Raw genomic sequence first — 22,283 nt, forward strand, 5'->3', positions numbered from 1 at the left:
AGAAGGCTGGACATGTAAAAGGGCGGCATAAGGGCTGAGGGATGACTCCAAGCACAACGGCAACCTCGTCAGCTCAAGGCAGCTGGGTCTAATAAGTGCTTGGGCCCGGCCTGAGGCTCTTGACTCACTTTCCATCATACTCGCTCATCCTTTGCATGTCCAGCAGATTGCGCGCCTCTCTGCCCGTGATTGTCAATCGTCCACTTCAAGACGACGCCCTTTGACACTTTGAGACACGAACCGAGATACGATTATAGCGAGGTAGTAATGGATTCCCAGGGCGCCAGCTTCGCCTTTGACGCATCCATGGATTTCAGCACCGCCTTTGCGACGCAACAACAGCACTTTTCGAAGCCAGTAGAGGATGAAACCTCTGGCTTCTTTGCTGACGAGGGGATTGATACCGCAACCTTCATTGATCCCACTGTTTTCAACACCCTTCAGGGGCAGACCTACATGCCACAGAATCTCGTGAGTCGCATTATCATATGGTGCCGACCACTTGACTGATGGTAGCCTCAGGCCATGGGTAACACCTCGGCGAGTACTTCAGGATGGGATACACAGGCTACCCCTCAACTACAACAGCCATTGAGCACATTCCCCCCTACGCCAGTCCAGTCCTTTGATTCAATTTACCAGCAAGGACTGAGCACCTCGCTCGGTAAGCGCCCGCTGGAGATGGACCAGTTCGACTTCCCGCAAGCAAAGCGACACGAGTTGGTGCCCATGCAAGACTTCCCTCTGTTCCCTTCAATGCCGTCCACAGCCTCAGCAACCTCAAACTGGGGACTTGATGCACAACTCACCCCACCAATCAGCACAACTGAGTTTGGATTGTCTGATGATGCAGCTGATGTGTGCGCGACATGGTTCCACAAGTTCAACGTGTTGCCCAGGTAAGTGAACATGCTATAGTGCCCTGCCACAGCAATGTCTCACTCTCGTCAAACGCCTGAACTATGCCGTCCTCTCCCTTACCAAAACCTCGCTGTCTTTAAGCGCCTACGACTAACCTTCATAGCGACCGACATATCGAGTCTTTGAGCCAGCTTACTGGTGAGTCTGCAGACGCTATCCGCAGCTGGTTTGGTCGATTATTGAAGCAGGGCATGGGCAGTGCCCAAAACGACTCTGCCTACAAGTCGCAGACTAGCCTTACCCAGCACGAGTCCCTCTGGAACGGCTCTTACTCAGCAGACACTCTCCAGGCGTCTCCGTCACATCTCTTTGCGCCGCAAACAGAAAGCTCCACAACACCCGAGGCCACAACAACCACAGTCCAACCGGCGACTGCTCTACGGCGCAGCAAAAAGCGATGTACACCAACCCAGGACCCCCGCTTACTCGGCCGTGATCCCAACAAGATCTACCAGTGCACGCGGAAATGCGGCAAGCGATATGGTCGTAAGTGTGACTGGAAGAGGAACGAGGAAGAGGGTTACCCATGTAAGTAAAATTTCGCATCCTAAGGACTCCTCAGGGGTATAACATGGCCCATATCGTTCATCTGGAGATATTAGAAGAGGACACTACGACAGGATCAGCAGGAGAAAAAGGACTTTTACATTCGCTAACACTTTACAGGTAAATCATGGGTTTGCAGCCTTTGCACCAGCGAAGGCGTCGAGAACGTGAAGCCGTGCTTCAGGAAATATCACTTTGTACAGGTTAGCCGACCACGATGCACGTTTCAGAAACTTGGCTAACTGGTATCTAGCATTTCCGCAATATTCACCCAGATGTCAATGCAGATGATCACGAGGAGACGAGCATTGTCAGCTCGGAGACGGAATTCCCAAGACATTGTGGCTTCTGTCCCCATCGGTTTGTGTCGAGACAAGATCGAATTGATCACATTGCAGGTATGTTATAGTTGTGGCACAAGTACTGTGGGTAGTTGCTTGGTTTGGCTATGTGGCACTGCAGGCTTTCCAAAAAGCCGCTCTTTCTCTGCCGTGCATGCACCCGCCTTGTCGACATGTGCATGTATTGCCGCATTCTGAATCGCGTCATGTTAGCTCAAGTAGCCATACTGACTTTCTGATAGACCACTTTAAGGCAGGCAAGTCCATGCTTGACTGGCGCGATGAAGACGACCACGACAATCACGATTCTGACAACAACGATGACGACGATGACAACGGTTCAAACGGCGATGGCTTTGACGGTGCGCCATCCTTCCCGCCCCCACCTTTCGATCCTAGTGGTGAGCCTGGATCCAAACACTCTGGCGGCAACGGTAGTAGTGGCGCCGGTTCGCAAGACCCACGCAGCCAAAGCGGGTATTTCCAATTCCAGCTCTCACAGCTTGACGCGAGTCAGGACGGAGCAGAGTCACCAATTATCGATCCTCTCACCCAAGAGAAGTCCGTCGTTCCAGTCGATCAGACTCAGCTCGAGGACAAACATTCATCACTTGATGGCGTTGCGCGAGACTGCTCAATCCATGGAAAGCAGAGTTCAACGCCAGAAAGTGGTCAAGATGCTATGGCCAGAAATGTGCTCTCCCAGCCCCTAACGAACCAACCGAAACTTGAACAAGCGCTTGCGACTGAGCCGGCGAACGGCCCCACAGAGCATCGCCTTAAGGATAATAGCCAAGTTGATGAGGATCTACTTGAGCCTTATAGAAAACTCACAAGCTCTGATGGCGATGCTATTAGCCCAATCGAAGCAACAGTGTTGGCCCCGTCGAATATTTACGATCGCGTTCAAAAGGCAGGCCATGACCTTGCTTGCTCATCTTACGCTTCAAGATCGTCATCAAGTTCACCTCCAATGTCACCAGCGTTATCAAGCCAGAAACCACAGTGCGTTCCGCCGGCCTCAAAGTCCTTCCTGAGTGTCAGATTGCTCGGTGCTGGGGGCTTCAGTACAGTCGATGAAGTCGTGCATCGTGGGACACATCTCCGTCTCGGACGAAAGACCCTGAAGAACCGTGACGAGGGCGCCGTTGAAGAGTTGAGAAAGGAGATTAGCGTCTTGCAGAAGCTCCGCCATCCTCACGTCATTCGCTTCCTAGACGCCTACTCGAGTGGCGATAAGATGTCCATTTTACTATCACCTGTTGCCGAGACGACATTGGCACTATGGCTAGACCGAACGTTGGTGGAGAAACCTGAAAACCTAAAGGAGACGATTGTCAACATGTTTGGCTGTCTCGTGTCTTCAGTGCGGTACCTTCACGAACAGCGGCCCGTTGTTGTACACATGGACATCAAGCCCCAGAACATCCTCATTGTCAACAGCCACAGCGAACTTCCCCAGGTCGTACTCTGCGACTTTGGTATCAGTTCTTCGGAAGATCTCAGGGATGAGCATGTCGTGGCAATGACACGCCGATACACCGCCCCCGAGGCATTCGAAGGCTTTGCTCGCAAGCAAGCTGCAGACATTTTCTCTCTAGGTTGTGTTTTTATCGAGATGGCCTCGGTTTCATTTAGTGGAGATAATCCCGAATGGTTGGAATTCCGCAAAGACTTCAGTGGACGTACTGGCAAGTACTACTGGCAAGAAGTGCCGGACGTCCAGGCACGACTAACGAGCTTCGTCGAAGGAGCGACGAGTGCGACTGAGGAGACTGTTGCCGATACGCTCAAAACAATGCTTAGTCCGGAGCCATCGGAGCGGCCAGACGCAGCGTCACTGACGATGATCTTCGCCCCTGCGCCATGCTGTCTCGACTGGCCCAACGACAAGGCCGTCTATCCTGGTCCGCAAGAAGAAGTAGATTTGGTGAAAGTTCTAGGCCAAGAGGAACACGTCGGTTGTCATGGGAAAACGTATACCTGCGACGCGATTCAAGAAGTCTCGAGCAACAAGATGTTTGCCGCCGAGGACTGGCTCCATGAGTGTACGCATTCACACGAAGCTTGTCGATATATGAGCTCAAGTGAAACAACTGCTCTACCCACACGCCTGGTCGAAATCCTTTCGGATGATCCAAACGACCTACACATCCGCCTGGCCGACATGACCTATATCGAGCGATCAGATCATCAAATCGACTACATGGCTCTGAGTCATGTGTGGAATCCCAGTCAGCCAGTACTTGTGATGGATGCCCTGGACGAGTGGCAAAAGGAGCTACCCTTGGATCGACTAGCTGAGGATGTCAAGGTAGCAATTGCTACCACGCGCCGTCTAGGATATCGATACATGTGGGCCGACTCCCTATGCGTCATCCAAGATTCCATCTTCGACAAACAACAAGAATGCACGAACATGGCCTCCGTCTTCCGCAATGCCGCTCTAACACTTGTACTGGATCAACTCGCGCCACCCGACACACTCGAACCACACAGTACAAATGCTCCCAGCACCTGTTCTCCAACTCATACAAAGCGCATCCATCCTAGCAAACCTCACCCTGCACCCTCCCTCGCCCTCCCCGCCATCGCGTTCCACACCCCCGGCTTCGCCTGGGACACACGCGCCTGGGTCCTCCAAGAACGCCTGCTAAGCCGCCGCTTCCTACACCTCGGAAAGCAGCTGTACTGGGAGTGCAACTCGCTCAAAGCCTCCGAGACGTTTCCGCGCGGCCTAGCGCCCCTTGTCTGGGAAAAGGTGCATAGCCAACGCAACGACTGCATTGCTATCCCGCTCCCACGTGTGGAACTCCGCGCCGACACGGCGTCGGACAAGCCTACTGCTTTATATATCCATAGACTGCCCTCGCCCATTTCGGCCTCACGTCGTCGGGGCCAACACACACAGCAGATCCGCACACAGGACGACACTGCCGCTGATATCGTGGAAGATGCGCAGCGTCTGCGACGCTACCAAGCGCGATATCGACGATCTGTTCAATCGACATGGCGAGGACTTCCCACACCCTGCTCACACGCAGACACTATCGTCGAAGCATGTAAACACGCACTGGCCTGCAGACCTCACGATCCCCAAGCCGCCTTGCCTGGCACCCAATGTACAGCTGTGAACCACAACCCACAGCACCTCGTTACACAGCAGCTTGTTCCTTTGCAAGATCCACCCGAGACTCGAGCGCCGTGTGCAAAGGTCGGTATATCGAGTCTTCTGGACGGCCCCCATGGCGAACAGATGCACGAGAAGGAACAAGTTCATGCAGAACATGTCCGGGGGGTGTGTGTGCGAGACGACGAGGGTAGTTGTATCAAGGCTAGGACGCAAGATGGAGTAGGTATGCAAATGTAGGAGCTGGGATATTGTCGTATTCTGGGTTGGAAATTGCGGGTTTGGTTGAAGTTCAAAGTGTACGGTGGCTTGAATGGCGTTTTGATTTCAAAGTTTCTCTTGCCTGGATATGGAATGAATGTTGGAGAAGAGCGTTTTTACTTGTTCACTCGAATTTTTAGTCCTAGTTTACATACCAACAATGCTGATACTGTCATGGCTGAAACAAAGCTCAAGCTCGAGGGCCAACCCGTCTGCAATGTGATGCACACGATGCCTCAAGTCGACGAGGCTTTGGAACCGTGCTAGAACTCTGGAGTCGCTATTTCGTTTTTTGGAAAGGGGCTGGGATAGAGTTGTGTGCGGTGAGGCAGACAGGATAGATCAGACACGAGTACAATAAGCCAGGTGAGACCAAAGTACATCAAACAGGACGAAGTAAACCACGCACTAAGAACTCCAAATGCACCAACCCACACACTCATTTGAACTTCCATCTCCCGATCCCCCATCCCAATCCCCCATATCCCACCCTTTCAAAATAAACACAAGGCAATGGAATACTCGTGGTGAAGTGTATACCGGTATACTGCTAAAATATCTGGTTTGAAGGATTCGTATGATTGTATTGCATCATGGACATATGTCGTGCCAATCTACCTATCCGACTCAACGTACCTATCCCATGCCAACTCACCCATACCATCCATCCAACCCCCCTTAAAAGAGCATACGCATGACCACAACACATGACTACAACAGGCCCATCATCTTCAGACCAAATAAAAAACACAGTGGAAAATAGGACAAGTGAGGCACGAGGGATGAACAGAATGTTGTTTGAGATGAGGTCTGGGTGGGATTTTCTTGTTATTTTCATGCTTGGGGGGAGGAATGGGTGGGTGGGTGGACCAAAGTAAAGACGGCGCAGAATAAATCATCATCGCGCTGATCAAGACACAATCCACCCCCCTCAAACCTCCGGAACCCCACCCCCCCTCCCCCTAGCCTGCACCACCCTCCTCCGATCCTCCTCAAACCTCCGCCTCAACTCCCCCTCCCTCTCCTTCCTCCGCTCGCGATTCTGGAACCGATAAAAGTCGTCCTTGGCCACACCTTTCCTGCGCTCCTCGAGCTCCTTCCTCTTGCGCTCGGCCTCTTCGAGGCGGGCGGGGCCGGACCGCGCGCCGCGGGTGACGGTGATGAAACCGTCTTGGTCGGGGGCCGTGCGGGCGCGTTTGCGCAGCCGGTTGCGCAGGGTTTCGAGGGCGGTGAATTGGGTGAGGTAGGCGTTTGTGGAGGCTTGGAGGGTGGAGGGGGTGGGGTGGATGAGGGTTTGGTGGGATGTGTAGCCTGGGGGTTGGGGGGTTAGTTGGGTTTGGGAGAGTGGCGTTGGGTGGACTTACGATGTATGCCTAAGCGTTCGCTGGTTTTCCAGTGGATTTGTTGGGCGGATTTGATGGTTTCTTTGATACGTTTCAGTGCGCCGCGGCAGCTCTTCTTGTCTACAAAGACGACAACAGCACCGCTGCCGCTCCTCTTGATTTCTGTGCTCCAGAGTTTGGGAAGTGCGCTTTCTTCATCCTCCATTACGCCTTCGGCTAGTAATTCCTGCTCCTGCTCCCTCTTCCTCTTCTTCCCTCTGCCCTCTTCGTCTCCTGAGGCTCCAGCATTCCCTTTTCTATTTCCCTCGCCTTTCCACTTCTTGTGCAATGCAGGCGCCGGCACTAATCCATCAAACTCGACACGCTCAACCATTGCGCCGCCCAGTTGCTCTGCGAACAGGGCCCGTAGATTCGTTTCGGATGCATCAATTGGCACGTTTGCGATGAAGAGACTGCGCTCGTCGTCTGCTGTGGGTACACTTGGCGCATGTTGTTTGATGTAGAGATAGTGTTTTGCGTCGCAAGCCGAGGGTGGGAGACCAGGAATTGCGGGAAGAGTAAGAGGGAGAATTACAAAGCCTGACACGGTCTTGGGGGTGGACTTTGACTTTTTGGAGGGCGGAGGCTCGGTGGGCGCCATGTTGGGTGATGTCGTTGGTGTCGGGAGTACTTGTAGGGTACGAATTGCGACTTCGTCTGCACCAGGATCGCGAGTTATGAGAAAAATGTCAACAGAATATCCTGGCTGCGAAACACCAGGAGAAGCAAGAAACCGCTTCGTGAAGTGGTGTTGTCTAGATTGTGCAAAGCATCACAGGCGCACGCGCAAAGAAAGTTCAAAGTCCACGAAATTTCGGCAGGCATGGCACGGACCCATCCCCACGCCTCCATCCCGCGCGCGTCGCCTGGTTTCAGTCAAGCCGCATCAATCACGATGCAATATCCATTATATTCTCGAGAGTAGCTCCTGCCAATATCTTGATTACAGTCGTATACCCATTGCCAAATGGTTTGCTACATATCCAACCCATCCTCAGCCTTATGCAAAGCATCACGAAATAACCAAGTCAAGTTGTAAAGAAGAGCGCAAGCCGTGAAAGCGGATATCGGTGCAAGTTCGTAAGTCGTCAAAGTGATGTTTTGTAATTAAACCACAAGGTGAGCCATACGATAATGCTCACCTGCTCCATCTCGTGTTTTGTTCATCACGTGGCCAACACGATGGTCAGCAGCATCGTCAGCATGGTCAGATGATGCGTCATTGGATAGAACATCATAAGCAGATTCGCTGCGTGTTTCGTCCATGGGATGAGCCGGCACTCCAGCGTCTGTTGTTTTACGTTTAGAGACAGTGCTTATCCTGTTCAGACGAAGCCTCCAGGAACATGCTTCATCGGAGTAACCGGAAGGGAGTCGAAGTGGCCCTCGTGCTCCTCCTTCTTCTCAGACATCTCTTCCTTCGTCTTCATGTCCTCGGGCTCGAGTCTAGCACCTTCCACCGAAGACAGCGAAGAGGTCGAGTCACCACGTACAAGGGACGGCGTTGACTCTGGGCTGTGCCTTGGCTTGGTAGGCGAGGCAGCAGTGGATGACGCATCACGGGATGCATCAAGTGATGCGTCAGAGTGAGTCGACATGCGATTACGGAATGGGCTTCGGACCGGTAGTTGCGGAGGTGCGACCTTGGCAACCTGCACGACACGTGGGCGATTGACAACCTGGGGTGCAGCCGCTTGGTGAACCTGGTGGATGATGACGGATTCTTCTTCAGAATCTTCTTCTTCTTCATCATCCTCGGAATCCTCGGAATCCTCGGAACTGTCTTCGTCGTCTTTGGATTCTGGCTCTTGTGTCGCGGGAGCCATGCTGGCGTCAGTCGTCGCCTCTTCTTTTGGCGACTCTTCCCTCTTGGAAGTCTCTTGATCCTCGTGCGACTGTTCCACCTTGGAATTCTCCTCCTCGGCTGGCTGTCTGATGGGTTGCTTCTGTGGAGTAGGCTCTTCTACTCTCGTCTCAGGTATCTGAGCCATGGGAGGCGTGGGTGTTCGTGCCATGTTTTCCCTTGGTGGTAGTGCAGGTGGTGGTGCCGCGTTTTCCCTTGGTGGTAGTGTAGGTGGTGATTTCTTTGCAGGTGGAGGAGGAAGATCGTCTGTCTGCGTGCTTGTATCAATCATGATACTTGGTGCTCGATATTCGCGGATGCTGCTCATCGTGCTAGTTCGCCAACTTGAGCGCCGGCTACCAGTAATGCTTGCGTCTATGCTTCGTCGGAACGTCGAGTTTCTAAAAGTGTTGTAGATTGGACTGGTAGGGCTGGGCTTGAATTCGAACTGCTCGCTTGTAGGTCGACTGTGCGTTCCTGCCTCTCGAATCTCAAGTCCTGCTTCTTGTAGTGCCAGTACACCATAGGGGTCGGGATCTGCAGCATCTGGAATCCCAAAAGGCTCACTCCCAGGTGCCATGACGTCGAAATCTGCGGGCGAGGCTTCGTCGGGTATGAGAGATTCATCAATGTCTGTGTCTCCTTGCGCCGCCCTCAGTGTTTCCATGAGTCGTCTGATTTCGTACGGAGGATGTCGGGCTTTGCCGGCGAGGATGTCTTTGACGCCAATGCGCTCCCCGTAAAAGCGCTCGTTCTCGTCTGTTCGTTCGATGACAACGGTTCCGTCGAGCTGCAATCCGGCATAGAATCCGCGTGATTTGATATATGTGAAGATTGGTGACTGTCGCTTGTGCAGTTCCGTGTCGAGTATGCCACCCACTCCGACCGGGCCAGCCACTGCGCTGATTTCTCCTCCCAACGTGCATCTGACGGACTCGAAGGCCTCCATGGCCTTGTCCGAGTTGATCACGATGACACAGTCGTAAATATCTACGCCGAGCAAGAAACCCACGCCAACGGTATGCATCATGATTCCAGAGGGAGGGGACCATGAGCCATCAGGCAATCGGGCGACCAAGATACCAGCGCCACCTGATCCAGACACCCAAAAGCCGGTGCGCATCGTCGTGAAGATACAGAGGCCTTTTGCATTCTGAATCACTTTGGCCGGTATCTTCTTGAGCACCTTTTGCTTTCCTTTTGGCGCATCGACGGTCGGGCGGTCTTCTTCTTGGTAGAAGCCATCCTCTGGACTTTGATTCAGTGGCTGGCAAGGAGCGACCAGGACGGTGACACTTACTGCAGAAACTCTTCAAAATCCTCGCAGCCTTGTCTGACTCAATGTCTAGAGTGGTTGGCCAGAATGCTTCGGAGCCGACTTTGTTAGACAATCGATTGACAGGCGCTCCGAGCTTGTCGACCCAAGAGTAGACTTTGTCGAAGCCTGCCTTGGACTGCGACTTTGTCTTGGACCACAAGGCCATGGTCGTGGGATCGGGCTGTTGCGCAGAGAAGCCTCACGAATGGATGCCAGTTGGGCCGAACGTTAGTGGGGAGTGTTGCTCAGATTACACATTAGCAAAGGTCAGCTGACATTGGATGGATGGATGGATGGGTTGGCAGAGCAGAGGTAGGTAGAGAAGAAGAGGAATAAGGACGAGGACAAGGATAAGAATGGGAAGAATCAAGAGAAAAACACAAAAAGACAAAGAGGCCAGTCAAATTGCGGAAGCAGCGGGAGTCTGGTAGACTTGTGAGGGTTGGCCGCCGGGGGGGTGAAGTGCGGGCTCGCACCGTTCTAGAGCGCGGCAATGGACAATACGTCAGCTGGACTGCAAGCAGTTGGCCTTTTGTTGGAGGCTGGTGAGGGCGGAAGCACGCGAACACAAAAGGCGCAGCAGCGGGTACCAGCTCTAGCTTTTCTTCCTCGGCCTGTGTTGGTAGTCATGACCAAGCCGCGGCCCTTGCCTAGCCATGACGGGAGAATAAGAAACTTTGCAAATGACGGGTCAATTTAGTAAGATTGATGCTAAGTAAGGAAGAGGACTCCATGGAGCAGAGTCGGCGGCGTGGCGGACAGGAGGCCAGCTTCCATGGACCCAGAAGCAGCGAGTCGTGGGCACAGGCGAAGCGAGAAAAGGATTGATTCCCAGCTTGGTCTTGGTTTGGCGCTGGCAGTCCAGGGCACTGGCAGGGCACTGGCAGGGCATGGATGCCTGGGATGGGCCATGGATGCCTGGGATAGGCCATGGATGTAGAGTAGTAGACTCACTCGCTCGAGCTAGATGTGAAGATGAGATCTGGAAGCCAGCCATCCTTTGTCTTGCCAACCTTTTCCTCTCCTCGTCCCGGCGCCCATCCGGAGAAACCGTTTGGCCGAGAGTCGTCGCGCCAAGACCCTCAAGAGCGCGCGCCCGCGTCTTGGTTGCTGGGAGCTTGCAAGTCCAATGTTTGGCCACTGGCGAGAACAAACGGCCATCAATCAACCTGACAAGCCAATTCTCCGCCAACCTCCAACGCCACCACTCTCCCACCTTGCACACACACACAAAGGTGGTGCGATTGGGTATTTTTTGGTCCAAATAGTAGAAGAAGAAAAAGTCCTCAGAAAGAGCTGGCGACCACTATCGACCTACCCTGCCCTGCCCTGCCCTGCCCTGCCTTGCTCTGAGCCTGCCCTGAGCCTGCGCATACGCCATGTTCCGCTTCAACAACCCTGAACTGCCGTCCACGCCCGGTAGGCAGCGTCGCGAAGGTCACAATGGTCCCTCAACCACGCCTGCAGGCCCACCGCCCGACAGATCGATGCTCGCCTCCCCAACACACGCCCTACCACCGCCCAAGAGGAACACCCTCTTTGATCCTTCTGCCCGCCCCACATTCGACAAGCCCATCTCCTACGGCTTTGACAACTCCTTCTTCGCCAGCTCTCCTCCCAAGCAAGATTACCTCGAGGGCATTGGCTTTGGCTCCATAGGCACATCCAGCACCGGCAGGCCCTCGGTTCCGCGTGGACGACCTACTTCTGGTAACAGCATGGCAGCTGGGGCGGGTAGCTTCCAAGTCCCAGAACCCTCATCAGACAGAGATGCCGAGGGCGAGTCTGACGACGACGAAGAATTCGACGACGACATGGACGACGAAGACGAGTACGAAGACGAGGAAGAGCAGCACGCTTCACCACGGCGCCCAAAGACACAGAACAGCTTCTCACAGTCTGTCATTTCGAGAGCAAGTACCAACGACATGGAACCCGGGCCTACGCTTGTGCGCGCCGGTGTCAAGCAGAAAAAGTTCGATTTCGTCGCCTTGGCCAAGAGCCAAACCTCAAGCAACGATCGTGCGACATTGCAGGACACAGACCATGCCATTCTAGAGACTGAACGATTGCTGGAGAAGGTGCACGATTCCATTCACTCGGGATCGGCGGAAACAAGGGCGGAGGTGCTGAGTGCGAGTGTGCGAGACTTGGTCGCATTATGGCACGCCTCCGCAAGAAAAGCGTCCAAGACCGACCCGTCTTCTTCCAGTCAATCTGGCGCTATCAGTGGCCTCACTCATGCCAGCCGGTTGGCGGACCTATGGCTGAGTATCCACCATCCTCCTCCGCTCACACACACCCCACGAAAGTCTGCTCTCTCCCTTGTGCCCTCGAGGTCCGAATCGAAACAGTACACCCCGATCCCCAAGGTCATGCTCGATTGGCTCAACAGCACATGCTCGGGCATGTCAGAAGTGGAGGTGGTTTTGAAGGCGCATGGCTACTCCAAGCACCCGTCCTTTTGGGAAGCAGTCCATGTCACAGTTGTGCGAGGCTACTTTGCGGAGACGCTAAAGTTGCTACAAGGTGCCGATCTTGAAGTTGCCGAGAGCGCGCAGCAGGATGGTCTGGGCCACACTGGATACACCGGCGCGCATCTTCGTTATGCGAATGATGCAATGCGGGCGGCAATTGATCTCATCCATGAATGTCCGGCTGTTGTGAATGGAGACTGGGATGTCAAGGGTCATGATTGGAGCATTTTCCGCCAACGTGTACATCAAGCCTACAATGGGCTTGAGGAAATGGCAGAGGGCGAGAGCGCTAGCCGGCATGCTGTCTCACAACCATTCCAGGCATCGCACTTTGGTATTTCACAAACACAGGCCAGCTTCCAATTGAGTGTGGCCAGTAGAAAGGTCGAGAGCAAAGTGCCTTGGACCGTCTACGAGAATCTGCGAAAGCTGTACCAGCTCTTGTTAGGCAACGAGGAAGAGATTCTCGCCATTTCAGCCGACTGGATCGAAGCGGCCCTCGCTCTTTCGATCTGGTGGAATGGAGAGGAAGAAGAAGAACCTGTCCAAGGCAGCCTTGCAGCCAGTCGACGTTCAATCATGCGTCAACATCGAGTTCGCTCGGTGGACGTAACGCCCGTAAAGGCATACTGTCAACGGCTGTCTGCTTCTTTGGCGGCAGTCACTGCAAGCTGCGACGATGATTTTGGCGTGAACGTCGTTGATCGCTTCGAGATTGGACTGGCCGCTATCCTAGACGATGAGCCTGAAGCTGTGTTGCAAATCATCCGCAGCTGGTCGCTGACAATGGCGTCCGCTGTAGCGGAGATTGCCAATGACGGGGGTTGGTTCACGCGCGCGAATGGCCTGATGGAGCAATTCGATCAGAGCGATCTCATGGTGCTGAGCTACAACGAACAACAACCCAGGCGCATATCCAAGGATGACCTGCAAATATCTTATGCTAACATGTTGGCATCAAAAGGCCAGCTCACCGGCGAAGATGGCCAGACGTCACGGGAAGGATGGGAAATTGCGATCCAAGTGCTTGGGAGGCTGGACGATAGTATCACAGCCAGCGACCGCATCGAGCGAATTCTCAACGAGCTTCCTCTCGAGTCGGCAGACAGAGTCGACAAGATCACAAAGCTATGTCATAGCATGAGTCTCGAGCAACACGCCCTAACTATCGCCCAAGTAAGCCTTCTCCAGTCCTCCGGTGGCCATTCACTGACAACAATAGAAATATGCCGATCACCTCCGCACAAATACTCACAGCTACGGTGACACCCTCCTCTACTACGCTCGGGCCCACGACGCGCCACATGTCCAAGAAGTCCTGCGCGTCCTTGTCGCCCACTGTCTCGTCAAGTCCGCCGCCTACCCCCCTGTCGACGAACTCGACGATTCCCTCTCCTCCCTCATCTCCTCGCCTAAGCAAACACTCACGAAGCTCGCCAATTTCGACCCGGAAGCCGCATCGCTCCTCTCCAATCATCTCAGCGGGTACGCGACGATTCGAAAATTCTACGAGCTGAGAGACGAGGAGGTACTCTGCAAGGCGGGAGAAAAGCCGGCGCATCGACCCATAGCGCGGAAACGCGCGGCGGCAAACGCACTCATGGTCATCATTGCAAGTGCGGCTTCTAGCATCAAAGGCGGTCTGTATGATCCAGAGGTTGAAACCGTGGTCCAAGTCGACGTTCTCCTCCCCCTACTAGGAGAGGCCCTCGTCTTCATTGATCGTAAGCCCACCTATGCTTTCCCTTCTTTCCTCCCCTTCCTAACCAAAAATTCTAAAAAACAGAACCAAAACGCACCCTCACTCTCCCACACATGTACACCCTCCTCGCCGCAATCGAGGACCTCGACACCGCACCTAGCATGATCCGCGCACAATGCGAAGAAGTCCTTTCCACAACCCTCGCTGCCGCTTACTCTTCTTCATCTGACTCTGACTCTTCCCCTCACAACTACCGCCACAATGAACAACAACACCCGGCCTCCAATCTCTCAAGCACATATAGCCTCATCGGTTCCACGGACTTTTCAGCACCAAACTCTACACACGCCTCCGCCGTCTTGGTCCACGGCGGCGGTATCCGCGATGCGAAGCGCGGCTGGGATTGGCGGAGGGGGGTCAAGAGGGGCGTTGGTGGGAGTCGGGTGTTGGCCTTGTTGAGGCTAGGGCTGGCGAGGGAGATTGCGAGGGCGTTTGCTGAGGGGGATGTTTGAGCGGATGGAGAGGTTGACGGAGGTGTGGAGTGGTGGGTTGAGGCTGTGGAGAGGAGAATGTCAATGCGGTTTTGATGATGGGATGGAATTCTTCTGTGTACAGTGGTGTGTGAGAGCGATTATGTTGTGCGGGCATTCTTGAATTGTCACTTTTGAACTGGTCTTCTGCAAGGTCTGTGTATTGTACAGGTGCATGTTTGTGAGAAAAGAAAGAACGCCCCCATTATGCAACACAACACATCCCACCAACCCGCCCAGCTGCCCCCTGCTCCCCTGCCCTCTCCTCCCTCACCCCTCCTCCCTCACAGCTTAATCGTAACATCCCAGCAATCCAGCCCAACCGCCACCCCCGTAACCGCCACCGCATACGCCGCCAACACCACCATACTCTGCCCAACCCCCATCTCCAACGTCGGCAGCCCCAAATTCACCAGCCCGGTCAGCAGGTTGGCGACCAAGAACACAACAAGGCCATTGCGGTTATACGCGTGCAAGACGGTACTCGTGGCGTCCCTGGCGCGGCGGCGCTCCTCGGCGCGACTGCCGGCTTTCGCGTGGTATAGATTGGGAAAGAGGAGGGATTCGATGGCGCAGCAGAGGGCGATGTTGGCGCTGTTGAAGGAGGCGACCCAGACGACGTAGGGGAGGTTAGCGAGGCGGCGGGAGACGGTGAGGTGGAGGCCGTGGTAGGAAGTGCAGAGGTAGAAGAGGCATGTCCATGCGATGCTGACGAGGCAGAGTTGGCCGAGGGTGGAGCGGGTGAGGTGGTGGAGTGGGGAGGTTGGGGACGGGGGGTTGGGTACGGGTTTGGGTTTTGGTTGGCGGGGGAGCGCGATGGAGCCGAGGGATTGGCCGGCGAGGAAGATAGAGAGGTAGCCGATGAAGGAGAAGATTCCCTCGCGGTTTTGTGTGAGGAGGTTGGTGCGTGGGGAGATGAGGATGAAGGAGGAGAGGGGAGTTGTGTCGAGGGCGATTTCGTAGACGGAGGCTAGGGCGAAGGAGAGGAGGGCGTATGAGGGGACGAGGTCGAAGAGGGTTTGGCAGAGGGTGGCGAAGGGGGGGAGGAAGGCAAGTGTGAAGAAGAAGTTCCAATGCACCCCGTATTCCGTAACGTGTTCTGCATAGTCTAGCCCCTTGACAGAGATGAGGCGGATGACGCCAAGAACGAGGAGGGGAATCGCGTGGCGGATTGATGCGGTGAAGCGTTTGGAGAGCGGTGCGCGTTGACCTGGGGCTTCTTTCAAGGCGGGGCGAATCGAGACTACGCCAGCTGTGAAAACGAATGAGCCTACGCCCATGTCCATGAGCGACGTCCCCCAATTCTCCACCTTTGCGAAGCGACGAGGGAACACTCGAAAGTCGACAGCCAGTATAGCAATACATGTGATGACCATCATAGCGCCGCGGTAGTTTGTAATAAACGGTTTGACAGGAAGTGGATCGAGCTCGGCATCCTTCTCCTCCCGCGTCTCCTTTTTCAAAGGCGGCCGAGGCGCCTCCCGTTTTACAGGCATCGGTTTCTCAAGCACATATAGGACGGTTGCGGGAAGCAACAACAGCATATTCAACACCCATGGCGAGGACGAGTATATCGTGGTCGCAAATAGCGTGACGCCGCAATTGAGCAGCAAATCCACAAAGAAGGCTGGCAGCGTGTATGGCGTGAATAATCGCATGCGGGACTGTATAACGGACCATAATAGGATGCTCAACTGTCGACAACATAGTTAGTGGGACACGCGCTGTGTGTAAGTGTTTGGGGGGAGTGTGTTACGGTACAGGCATTGCGAGCGATACGCTGTTCACATCAGCGACTGAGCTGCCGGTGTGGCCGGACACCCAGGCTTCTTTGAGTTGTTTGTATGATTTCGCCATTTTGGGGGGTAAGGAGTGGAGGGTCGAATGGGAGATTTAGAGGTTCTCACATTGTTGCGTAAGGTAGACGCGTTGGAACATCCATGCTGGCGTTTCGGATGGGAGGAGAACAGGTGGTCCAAGCTCACAATGACTTCATGCCATGGTGTCTCATGTTGACTTCATTCATTGCAAGGTCAATAATGACATTTACAAGCTCTAATTTTCGATTCAAAAACTATGCTCTTTTTGTTTTCATGCTCTATTTTTCTCATCTGCATTCGAACTGTTTCTTAATTGCCATGTCAGCACAATCCGTCATGCTGTCGATTTGTCAAGAAACGCATATCTTCCACTATACGTTGTGATGGTTATTCCATGGATGTAGTTTCATCTGGGGAATACTCAATATTCCTCATATCAAGATAAATAGTGTCTTCTGAGCGGTCGCGGACTCAACACTTGAAAAAAAAAGACATGAGCACTGGGGAACGCAGAATCGTACCCGTGGGAGAGCAAAACAGCGTCACAATATCTGTAAGATGATAACTATATCCCATTATTAGGGCGGTGAATGTATACGGCTGGCTACATGTGACCGAAATTCATTACATTTGCTACCAGCGATGGTTGCCTTCAATATCAGGAAGTGGCCCCTTTCATCCTATCCATAACACTTTCTCTTCCCCTACGCAAATCTACTGCCCTCTTTTCCTTATTTGCATCTTATCTCTTTCCTACACACCACTACCGCATTGTAAAAATCTCCTATGGACGTGTAGAGCCTTTTGGACCCCTTCGTTCTCTTTCATCATCACTTCATACAACACGTGTACACGTGTTGACAAACGAATTAGCGTATTGGCGTTGGTAAATACAAATGTTCAGGCTCACTGCTATCTTCCTTTTCGCCTTGGTCTAGCTGCGACACGTTCTGCATCCACTATACGGTCTCCCCACGATGCCATCTCCTCTTTCTGATAACAACGCCGACGGGCAGCCAACTGGTTCCACTCCAGTTCCCGAGTCAAGAGTCCCACGCAGCGGTAGTAGCAATTTGCTCACTGCCGTCGATGCGATGGACCCGCCTCGCACTGAGAACGTCTCCTCACCCAGTCGCATTGCTTCGCCAACAGTCATCTCAAGTAGTCCGTTCACCGGTGGGACGGTTGATTCACATCCCTCTGAGAACGTCACTCCACCCAGTCACAGTGTACCGCTGACGGTCAACTGGAGTCTGCCACGCAGGTCTCACTCATCGACCCAGTTACCAATCCCGAGGAGTACGAGGCACGACGTCAACATCGGCTCGGCACGATCCAGTCCACATGCGCAAGACGTGGTTGCGTTGCCTGTAATGACTCCACGAATCTTCACGGTGAGAAGATATACTGTGATTTTTTGGTGAGCACAACTGACTTTCCAGGATGACAACAATGTGTCGTCGCCTTCGAATCGTGACAAAGCTCTTCCCAGTCCACCAATGGCGCAGGCAGTAGACCCCAACAGTCCTCCGAAATCCGGACGCACATTAGTCGACTCTGATTTTGAGACTCCATCGAAAAGCAACTGGCCTATCCTGAGCCCCGACGAGGACGTCTCAGGAGATGCCTTGGAGCAGTCCAGGGACGATATTAACCATACTAATGCAGGAACTAGGATTTCATGGCAGAGCCAGCAGCAGCAGCAGCAGCAGACAAACCGTAGCGCATCAGTTGGAGTAGCGCCCAGAGAAAGTTCTAATCCGTTTGTGTACAGAAACCCAGAGTCTGCAATAGCAGTAGCGGAAGAAAGCGGCTCACCCACGGGGGAGATCGTTCTGCGGCGCCGACAGTCGCAACAGGCAGCGCGGTCTCGCATACTGAGCAGCAGGAACCCCTACGCAGGTTCACTGGCTACCATAGAGAGCGAGCTCGCTCGGAGGAGGATCTTAGCTGCGATCACCATCCCCAATCGCAATAGCTCGCTTCCTTCGAATTTGCGAGCTGTGGGCGGCAGCGAGTCGCCGGAAGTCGTTCTGGCCTGTGGTACTATCCTCCGCTTCTTGTCCCGGCGAGCCCCTGGCATTGGGCCTACGCTGAAAATATATCCAGATGCGGAATCCGTGCTCCGGGGACCGAGCGACCAGTTCGCAGAACTTCTACAATCGCCGTGTAGGAGCTCTGTGGACGGTCGTTCGGTCGTGTCAACGCCCGTACAGCCAATTCGAGGCATGCGTACTACACGCAGAAGCTTCACGCCAACTGCTTCGCCAAGTGTGTTACCCTGGTTCAATAAATCGTCATTAGTTTTGATTCACTAACAGTAAATGTAGCAGCATCAAACGGTCCATGGGGCTACCGGCGTATCGACACCAGTGCCTCAAAGGCACAATCTTCAGTCACTGGCGAGGTTGGCATAAACATCAACGGCGCAGAGCAACAGGAGCATGAGGCTCAGAGCAAGACCAACCCTAGTCGAATCTCAGATGAGCATGTCAGTAGCCGCAACGCCATTGTCCAACCCAGCATGTCCACTTCGAGCTCTGGTACAGAATCTCAAACTGTCAAGTCGTACGATGCGACTCGCGGCTATAGTCCTTCCAAGCCGATGGCCACAACAGATGTCAGATCAACCCAAAGCGACGAAAAATCTAGGCGTTTATCACATTTGAGCGACATCCAAGAGCTTGAGCAACGTATGCCGTCAGTCGGCGTAATTGATGCTCCACTTATTCACATAGTAGAAGAGTCCACGGAGAACAAGATCAAAGGCAAGCGCAGCTTCCGCGGCATAATACTTGGGCGCGAGACTAAGCATCCCGAACGCCGGCGGTCAAACATTCAGCACAAGCGTAGCTGGTACGGCAACACCAAGAGTAAACTCGTGAAGCGCATCAGCTCGACTGTTCTTTCGAAGCTTCACTCGTCCCAGTCCCAGACCCCTCATCCTGAAGCGAAATCCATGCTCAAGCGTGAGAGTAGGTCTATGGTCTTTCCTACTGCCGTCAATCGCCAAGCTGCACTGTCCTCTCTAGAGGCATTGTCCTCTTACGTACCGGGGAATGCAACGACTGCCACAGACCACGACGCAATCAAGGCACTAGTCAAGCTGACAGACCATGTCAAAGAGATGCCCACCGGGACGGCTGATCGTATGTGTGGTGTTCGGGTTGCTGAGGTATGTTTGACTTTGTTCTATTATCCTCTGTCCTTTTACTAACAGAATTCACCATCGAGGCTCTCCTGCAATCCATCGAGTGTTGCAGGAAGGCCGAGGAGAGCGCTGAAAAGGCAAGGGACTATGCCCATGATGCAAAGGTCCACGCGGAGCGAGGCCAGATGGAAGTTAACAACATCTTCACGAGGGGCACTTCGGTATGGGATGGCGAGACCCAGTCTCTCATCCAAGAGTACATCAGATCATCGGGCATTGATCGCTTGGCAGCTGAGAGGGAGGCTAGGGATGCATTGGAGGGCATCTGAGGCAAGTGGTATCCCTGTATGCATTCTCTATCCTGATACTAACCAGCTACAGTTCACATTCACCACACGTCCACTCCTGGGTCCCCTGTAATCTCCAAAACTTCCCAAGACTGAGGACTGTCGGATTGAAAATGCATGGTTGCGCAACACAGGCGCAGAAGATGTGGATTGAGGGGATACTGGGCCGTGTATAGATGCATCAAATGACAACGTATAGCACCCCAATTCATTCCCCCATGTCTCATAATTCTACACACACAGCCTAGATTTTACATGCCGCCACCAAACCTGGCACCACCTGCTGCTTGGCCGCCATTCGCCTCGCCCTGCATCTTCTCGCTAACCTTTACATTGACCTCGAAGAACTTGGCGACGCAGCGGTCAAGGCAGACGGATTCGCCTTTGTTGAGATCGGCTTCGCGGTAGGACGAGTCGATGCATTTCGCTGTGCAAGACTTGACTAACCTGTGCATTACCTACGTCAGCGCTCGAGTCTTTCCTCCAGGGTTGGAGAGGTAGTAAGTGTGATGGGGAAAAGGCAAAGTGAAAAGGCAAGAGAGGACGGGCAAAGACTAGACAAAAGAGCATACATAACCAACAAGAGCAGAATCAACCAGAACATGGGAATTGAAAAGAGAAACCAAAATTAATAACATACCGACTATACATGTCAGAAACCATATCAATCTCCGCCTCGGCCTGCGCAATCTTCTGCTCAGACGAGAGCTGTGGTTTGCCGCCGAACAAGAACGACATTTTCGTTTTCTTTCGAGATTAACCCGGATCTGCCGTGTATATGCGCAATTGGGAGTGCTGTGTGCGTGGTATGTGTGTGCGTGTATTAATGGGAGGGTTTGGGCGCTCGCTTTGTTGTTTGTGTCGGTGGGTTGTTTTTTTTTGGCAGATTTTCGAAGATTGCGGTTGCGACCGATGATGTCGCGCTGCGAAGCTTGGGTTGGTGCGTGGTCTGTGCGTTTGGGGGAGAACTACTGTCATCCTCTTCTAGGTAGAGCTCTTGCATAGGCTGTGGTTGTTCTGGCATCATGGTCTGGATGTCTGCTGAATTCGGCCAACTATAAACTACTGCGGGCCGGGTCATTGCTGCTATGGATTACGTGCGAATCTATGGTGTGGTCTTGCGTATCGTTCTCCGCGCGTTTACTTCATTACGCCCTGATACTAACCAAGTAGTTGGTAGCGTTATACCAGTGTGCATCATACAGCACCACGAATCATGTAGGATAATGATATCATATGGCTGGGCTTGATACCTTTATTCCAGTCGTGACTATTGTAGCCACGGTATTCCGTGGGTGGAGTCTCGGCTAGAGCGGTCCAGGATAAGGGTGGAATTGATATCACTCTGCCATGACTCCCCGGGCTTCTGTGTCTGCCATTAGGGATTTGGTGCACTGAAGAGGCGTGTACTGAAGCGGCGGAGGGGAGGGGTGAACCAAGTGTAGGAAGTGTAGATATCGATATTTCATCATATTCAACGCTTAAAAGGTGATGTCTTGAAACTAGATCCCAGAGAACTGCTAGCAGCCGCGATGTACCAATATTGTCGCCGATACGAAAACACCAGTAGCTTCGCTGGACAGCGAGAGGCCACCTTTACCAGTGAGGTAGATCTACTTTTTAGGTTCAATTGACCAAGGAGAATAGCGAGATCTAAGCAACGGTATCGTCCTTGTCAGTATGAGAGTGGTGGAAAGTACACGACAGTAGGAATATGGGGCATTGTAGAGCTGCGAGTGATAGAGTCTCTCCCAATCGTCGTATTTTACATGTGGTTCGTTGAGCTGGAAGAAGCAATCCGGCTAAATACGGTGGGAGGAGTATGCAGCTGGCAGAGGGGACAGCAGCTTGCATGGCGAACACAGCACAATTATTGCAGACAGAAGCGGAATCAAGAAACATCATCGTTTCCGGAGTCTGGTAAAGATGGTGGAACTTTGAAGCGCAATGTTGGGTCATTGACCGTGGACATGGTGAAACCTAGTCCTAAAAGGGGCAAAAGTGGTAACGTGATTACGCGGTGCTCACGCGAGGCGGGGCTGCTGCCCGGTGAAAGCCTCAGCGTGCGGTCCCTCACCTTGCCCCTCGTATTCAACAAACTTCGATCGGCCTCAGCTTGCCCCTTGTATTCAACAAACTTCGATCGGCAATGCATAATTCTGCGACGACTGGTAGTGTGTCATGGCTGGTGACGAGTGCTGTCTACACTGCGAATCCCATCGCTGCGCGGGAACGGGTCGCAGCCAGGTTCCAAGGTTCAACGACAGTCGGCTCTTCGCAAGGGGATTTTGCCCCTCAGGGGCACGGCAAACCGCTTCTCGACGGAGTCTTCAGTCAACAGCCGTGTGTGTTTGATTCGTGTATTTGAGCGATGAGCGGATGGTGGCTGTAGCACAGCTTCGTTGGCTTGCTTCTCATCAAGGATTCCTAGATCGAATTCAGGGCCAAAGCTTCAGCTGTGCCTAGAGTACGTACCGAGGACAATGAAACCTTGCCGGCGTGCGCAAGGGAGGC

The 22,283-nt window shown here is 53.4% G+C and overlaps 8 protein-coding genes across 8 annotated transcripts; 3 read left to right on the forward strand and 5 right to left on the reverse strand.

Moving 5' to 3' along the window:
• Nucleotides 1-99: 99 nt before the first annotated feature.
• On the forward strand, nt 100-5,471 carry IAQ61_000874 (uncharacterized protein). Its single transcript, XM_003841374.2, has 6 exons — nt 100-471; nt 523-899; nt 1,025-1,449; nt 1,588-1,670; nt 1,721-1,865; nt 2,051-5,471. The coding sequence occupies exons 1-6, from the start codon at nt 268-270 to the stop codon at nt 5,176-5,178; spliced, it is 4,362 nt and encodes a 1,453-aa protein (XP_003841422.2). The 5' UTR covers nt 100-267; the 3' UTR covers nt 5,179-5,471.
• A 241-nt stretch (nt 5,472-5,712) lies between these two features.
• IAQ61_000875 (uncharacterized protein) lies at nt 5,713-7,335 on the reverse strand. Its single transcript, XM_003841372.2, has 2 exons — nt 6,564-7,335; nt 5,713-6,510 (listed from the first exon to the last, which is right to left on the reverse strand). Exons 1-2 carry the CDS (start codon nt 7,180-7,182, stop codon nt 6,131-6,133), a joined length of 999 nt encoding a protein of 332 aa, XP_003841420.2. The 5' UTR covers nt 7,183-7,335; the 3' UTR covers nt 5,713-6,130.
• On the reverse strand, nt 7,336-10,739 carry IAQ61_000876 (uncharacterized protein). The gene is made up of 2 exons (XM_003841371.2): nt 9,725-10,739; nt 7,336-9,672 (listed from the first exon to the last, which is right to left on the reverse strand). Exons 1-2 carry the CDS (start codon nt 9,906-9,908, stop codon nt 7,907-7,909), a joined length of 1,950 nt encoding a protein of 649 aa, XP_003841419.2. The 5' UTR covers nt 9,909-10,739; the 3' UTR covers nt 7,336-7,906.
• Nucleotides 10,740-14,695, forward strand: IAQ61_000877 (uncharacterized protein). The gene is made up of 3 exons (XM_003841370.2): nt 10,740-13,395; nt 13,442-13,943; nt 14,006-14,695. The coding sequence occupies exons 1-3, from the start codon at nt 11,122-11,124 to the stop codon at nt 14,431-14,433; spliced, it is 3,204 nt and encodes a 1,067-aa protein (XP_003841418.2). The 5' UTR covers nt 10,740-11,121; the 3' UTR covers nt 14,434-14,695.
• Nucleotides 14,696-14,710: 15 nt separating this feature from the next.
• On the reverse strand, nt 14,711-16,365 carry IAQ61_000878 (uncharacterized protein). Its single transcript, XM_003841369.2, has 2 exons — nt 16,213-16,365; nt 14,711-16,145 (listed from the first exon to the last, which is right to left on the reverse strand). The coding sequence occupies exons 1-2, from the start codon at nt 16,306-16,308 to the stop codon at nt 14,736-14,738; spliced, it is 1,506 nt and encodes a 501-aa protein (XP_003841417.1). The 5' UTR covers nt 16,309-16,365; the 3' UTR covers nt 14,711-14,735.
• An 883-nt stretch (nt 16,366-17,248) lies between these two features.
• On the forward strand, nt 17,249-19,751 carry IAQ61_000879 (uncharacterized protein; the record flags this gene model as incomplete). The annotated part of the gene is made up of 4 exons (XM_066094856.1): nt 17,249-17,570; nt 17,697-18,503; nt 18,593-19,420; nt 19,492-19,751. 4 exons carry the CDS (start codon nt 17,249-17,251, stop codon nt 19,749-19,751), a joined length of 2,217 nt encoding a protein of 738 aa, XP_065955164.1.
• Nucleotides 19,752-20,020: 269 nt separating this feature from the next.
• TIM10 (protein transporter tim10) lies at nt 20,021-20,507 on the reverse strand (the record flags this gene model as incomplete). The annotated part of the gene is made up of 2 exons (XM_003841367.1): nt 20,021-20,216; nt 20,410-20,507. 2 exons carry the CDS (start codon nt 20,505-20,507, stop codon nt 20,021-20,023), a joined length of 294 nt encoding a protein of 97 aa, XP_003841415.1.
• A 1,153-nt stretch (nt 20,508-21,660) lies between these two features.
• On the reverse strand, nt 21,661-21,924 carry IAQ61_000881 (uncharacterized protein; the record flags this gene model as incomplete). The annotated part of the gene is made up of 1 exon (XM_066094857.1): nt 21,661-21,924. One exon carries the CDS (start codon nt 21,922-21,924, stop codon nt 21,661-21,663), a length of 264 nt encoding a protein of 87 aa, XP_065955165.1.
• Between the last annotated feature and the right edge of the window lie 359 nt (nt 21,925-22,283).

The sequence above is a fragment of the Plenodomus lingam genome (assembly GCF_022343315.1).
Source record: "Plenodomus lingam strain CAN1 chromosome Unknown contig_11, whole genome shotgun sequence".
Taxonomy (NCBI): Eukaryota; Fungi; Ascomycota; class Dothideomycetes; order Pleosporales; family Leptosphaeriaceae; genus Plenodomus; species Plenodomus lingam.

Bases quoted from the DNA above. Each gene is read 5' to 3' on its own strand.
- IAQ61_000874 (XM_003841374.2), top strand. From the start codon at position 268: ATGGATTCCCAGGGCGCCAGCTTCGCCTTTGACGCATCCATGGATTTC. The intron at 1,450-1,587 runs GTAAGTAAAATT...AACACTTTACAG, and splicing joins CGAGGAAGAGGGTTACCCAT to GTAAATCATGGGTTTGCAGC. The intron at 1,866-2,050 runs GTATGTTATAGT...ACTTTCTGATAG, and splicing joins TCGAATTGATCACATTGCAG to ACCACTTTAAGGCAGGCAAG.
- IAQ61_000875 (XM_003841372.2), bottom strand. From the start codon at position 7,182: ATGGCGCCCACCGAGCCTCCGCCCTCCAAAAAGTCAAAGTCCACCCCC. The intron at 6,511-6,563 runs GTAAGTCCACCC...CCCAACCCCCAG, and splicing joins CGAACGCTTAGGCATACATC to GCTACACATCCCACCAAACC.
- IAQ61_000876 (XM_003841371.2), bottom strand. From the start codon at position 9,908: ATGGCCTTGTGGTCCAAGACAAAGTCGCAGTCCAAGGCAGGCTTCGAC. The intron at 9,673-9,724 runs GTAAGTGTCACC...ATCAAAGTCCAG, and splicing joins GATTTTGAAGAGTTTCTGCA to AGGATGGCTTCTACCAAGAA.
- IAQ61_000877 (XM_003841370.2), top strand. From the start codon at position 11,122: ATGTTCCGCTTCAACAACCCTGAACTGCCGTCCACGCCCGGTAGGCAG. The intron at 13,396-13,441 runs GTAAGCCTTCTC...TGACAACAATAG, and splicing joins ACGCCCTAACTATCGCCCAA to AAATATGCCGATCACCTCCG. The intron at 13,944-14,005 runs GTAAGCCCACCT...TCTAAAAAACAG, and splicing joins GGCCCTCGTCTTCATTGATC to AACCAAAACGCACCCTCACT.
- IAQ61_000878 (XM_003841369.2), bottom strand. From the start codon at position 16,308: ATGGCGAAATCATACAAACAACTCAAAGAAGCCTGGGTGTCCGGCCAC. The intron at 16,146-16,212 runs GTACCGTAACAC...TGTTGTCGACAG, and splicing joins GCGTATCGCTCGCAATGCCT to TTGAGCATCCTATTATGGTC.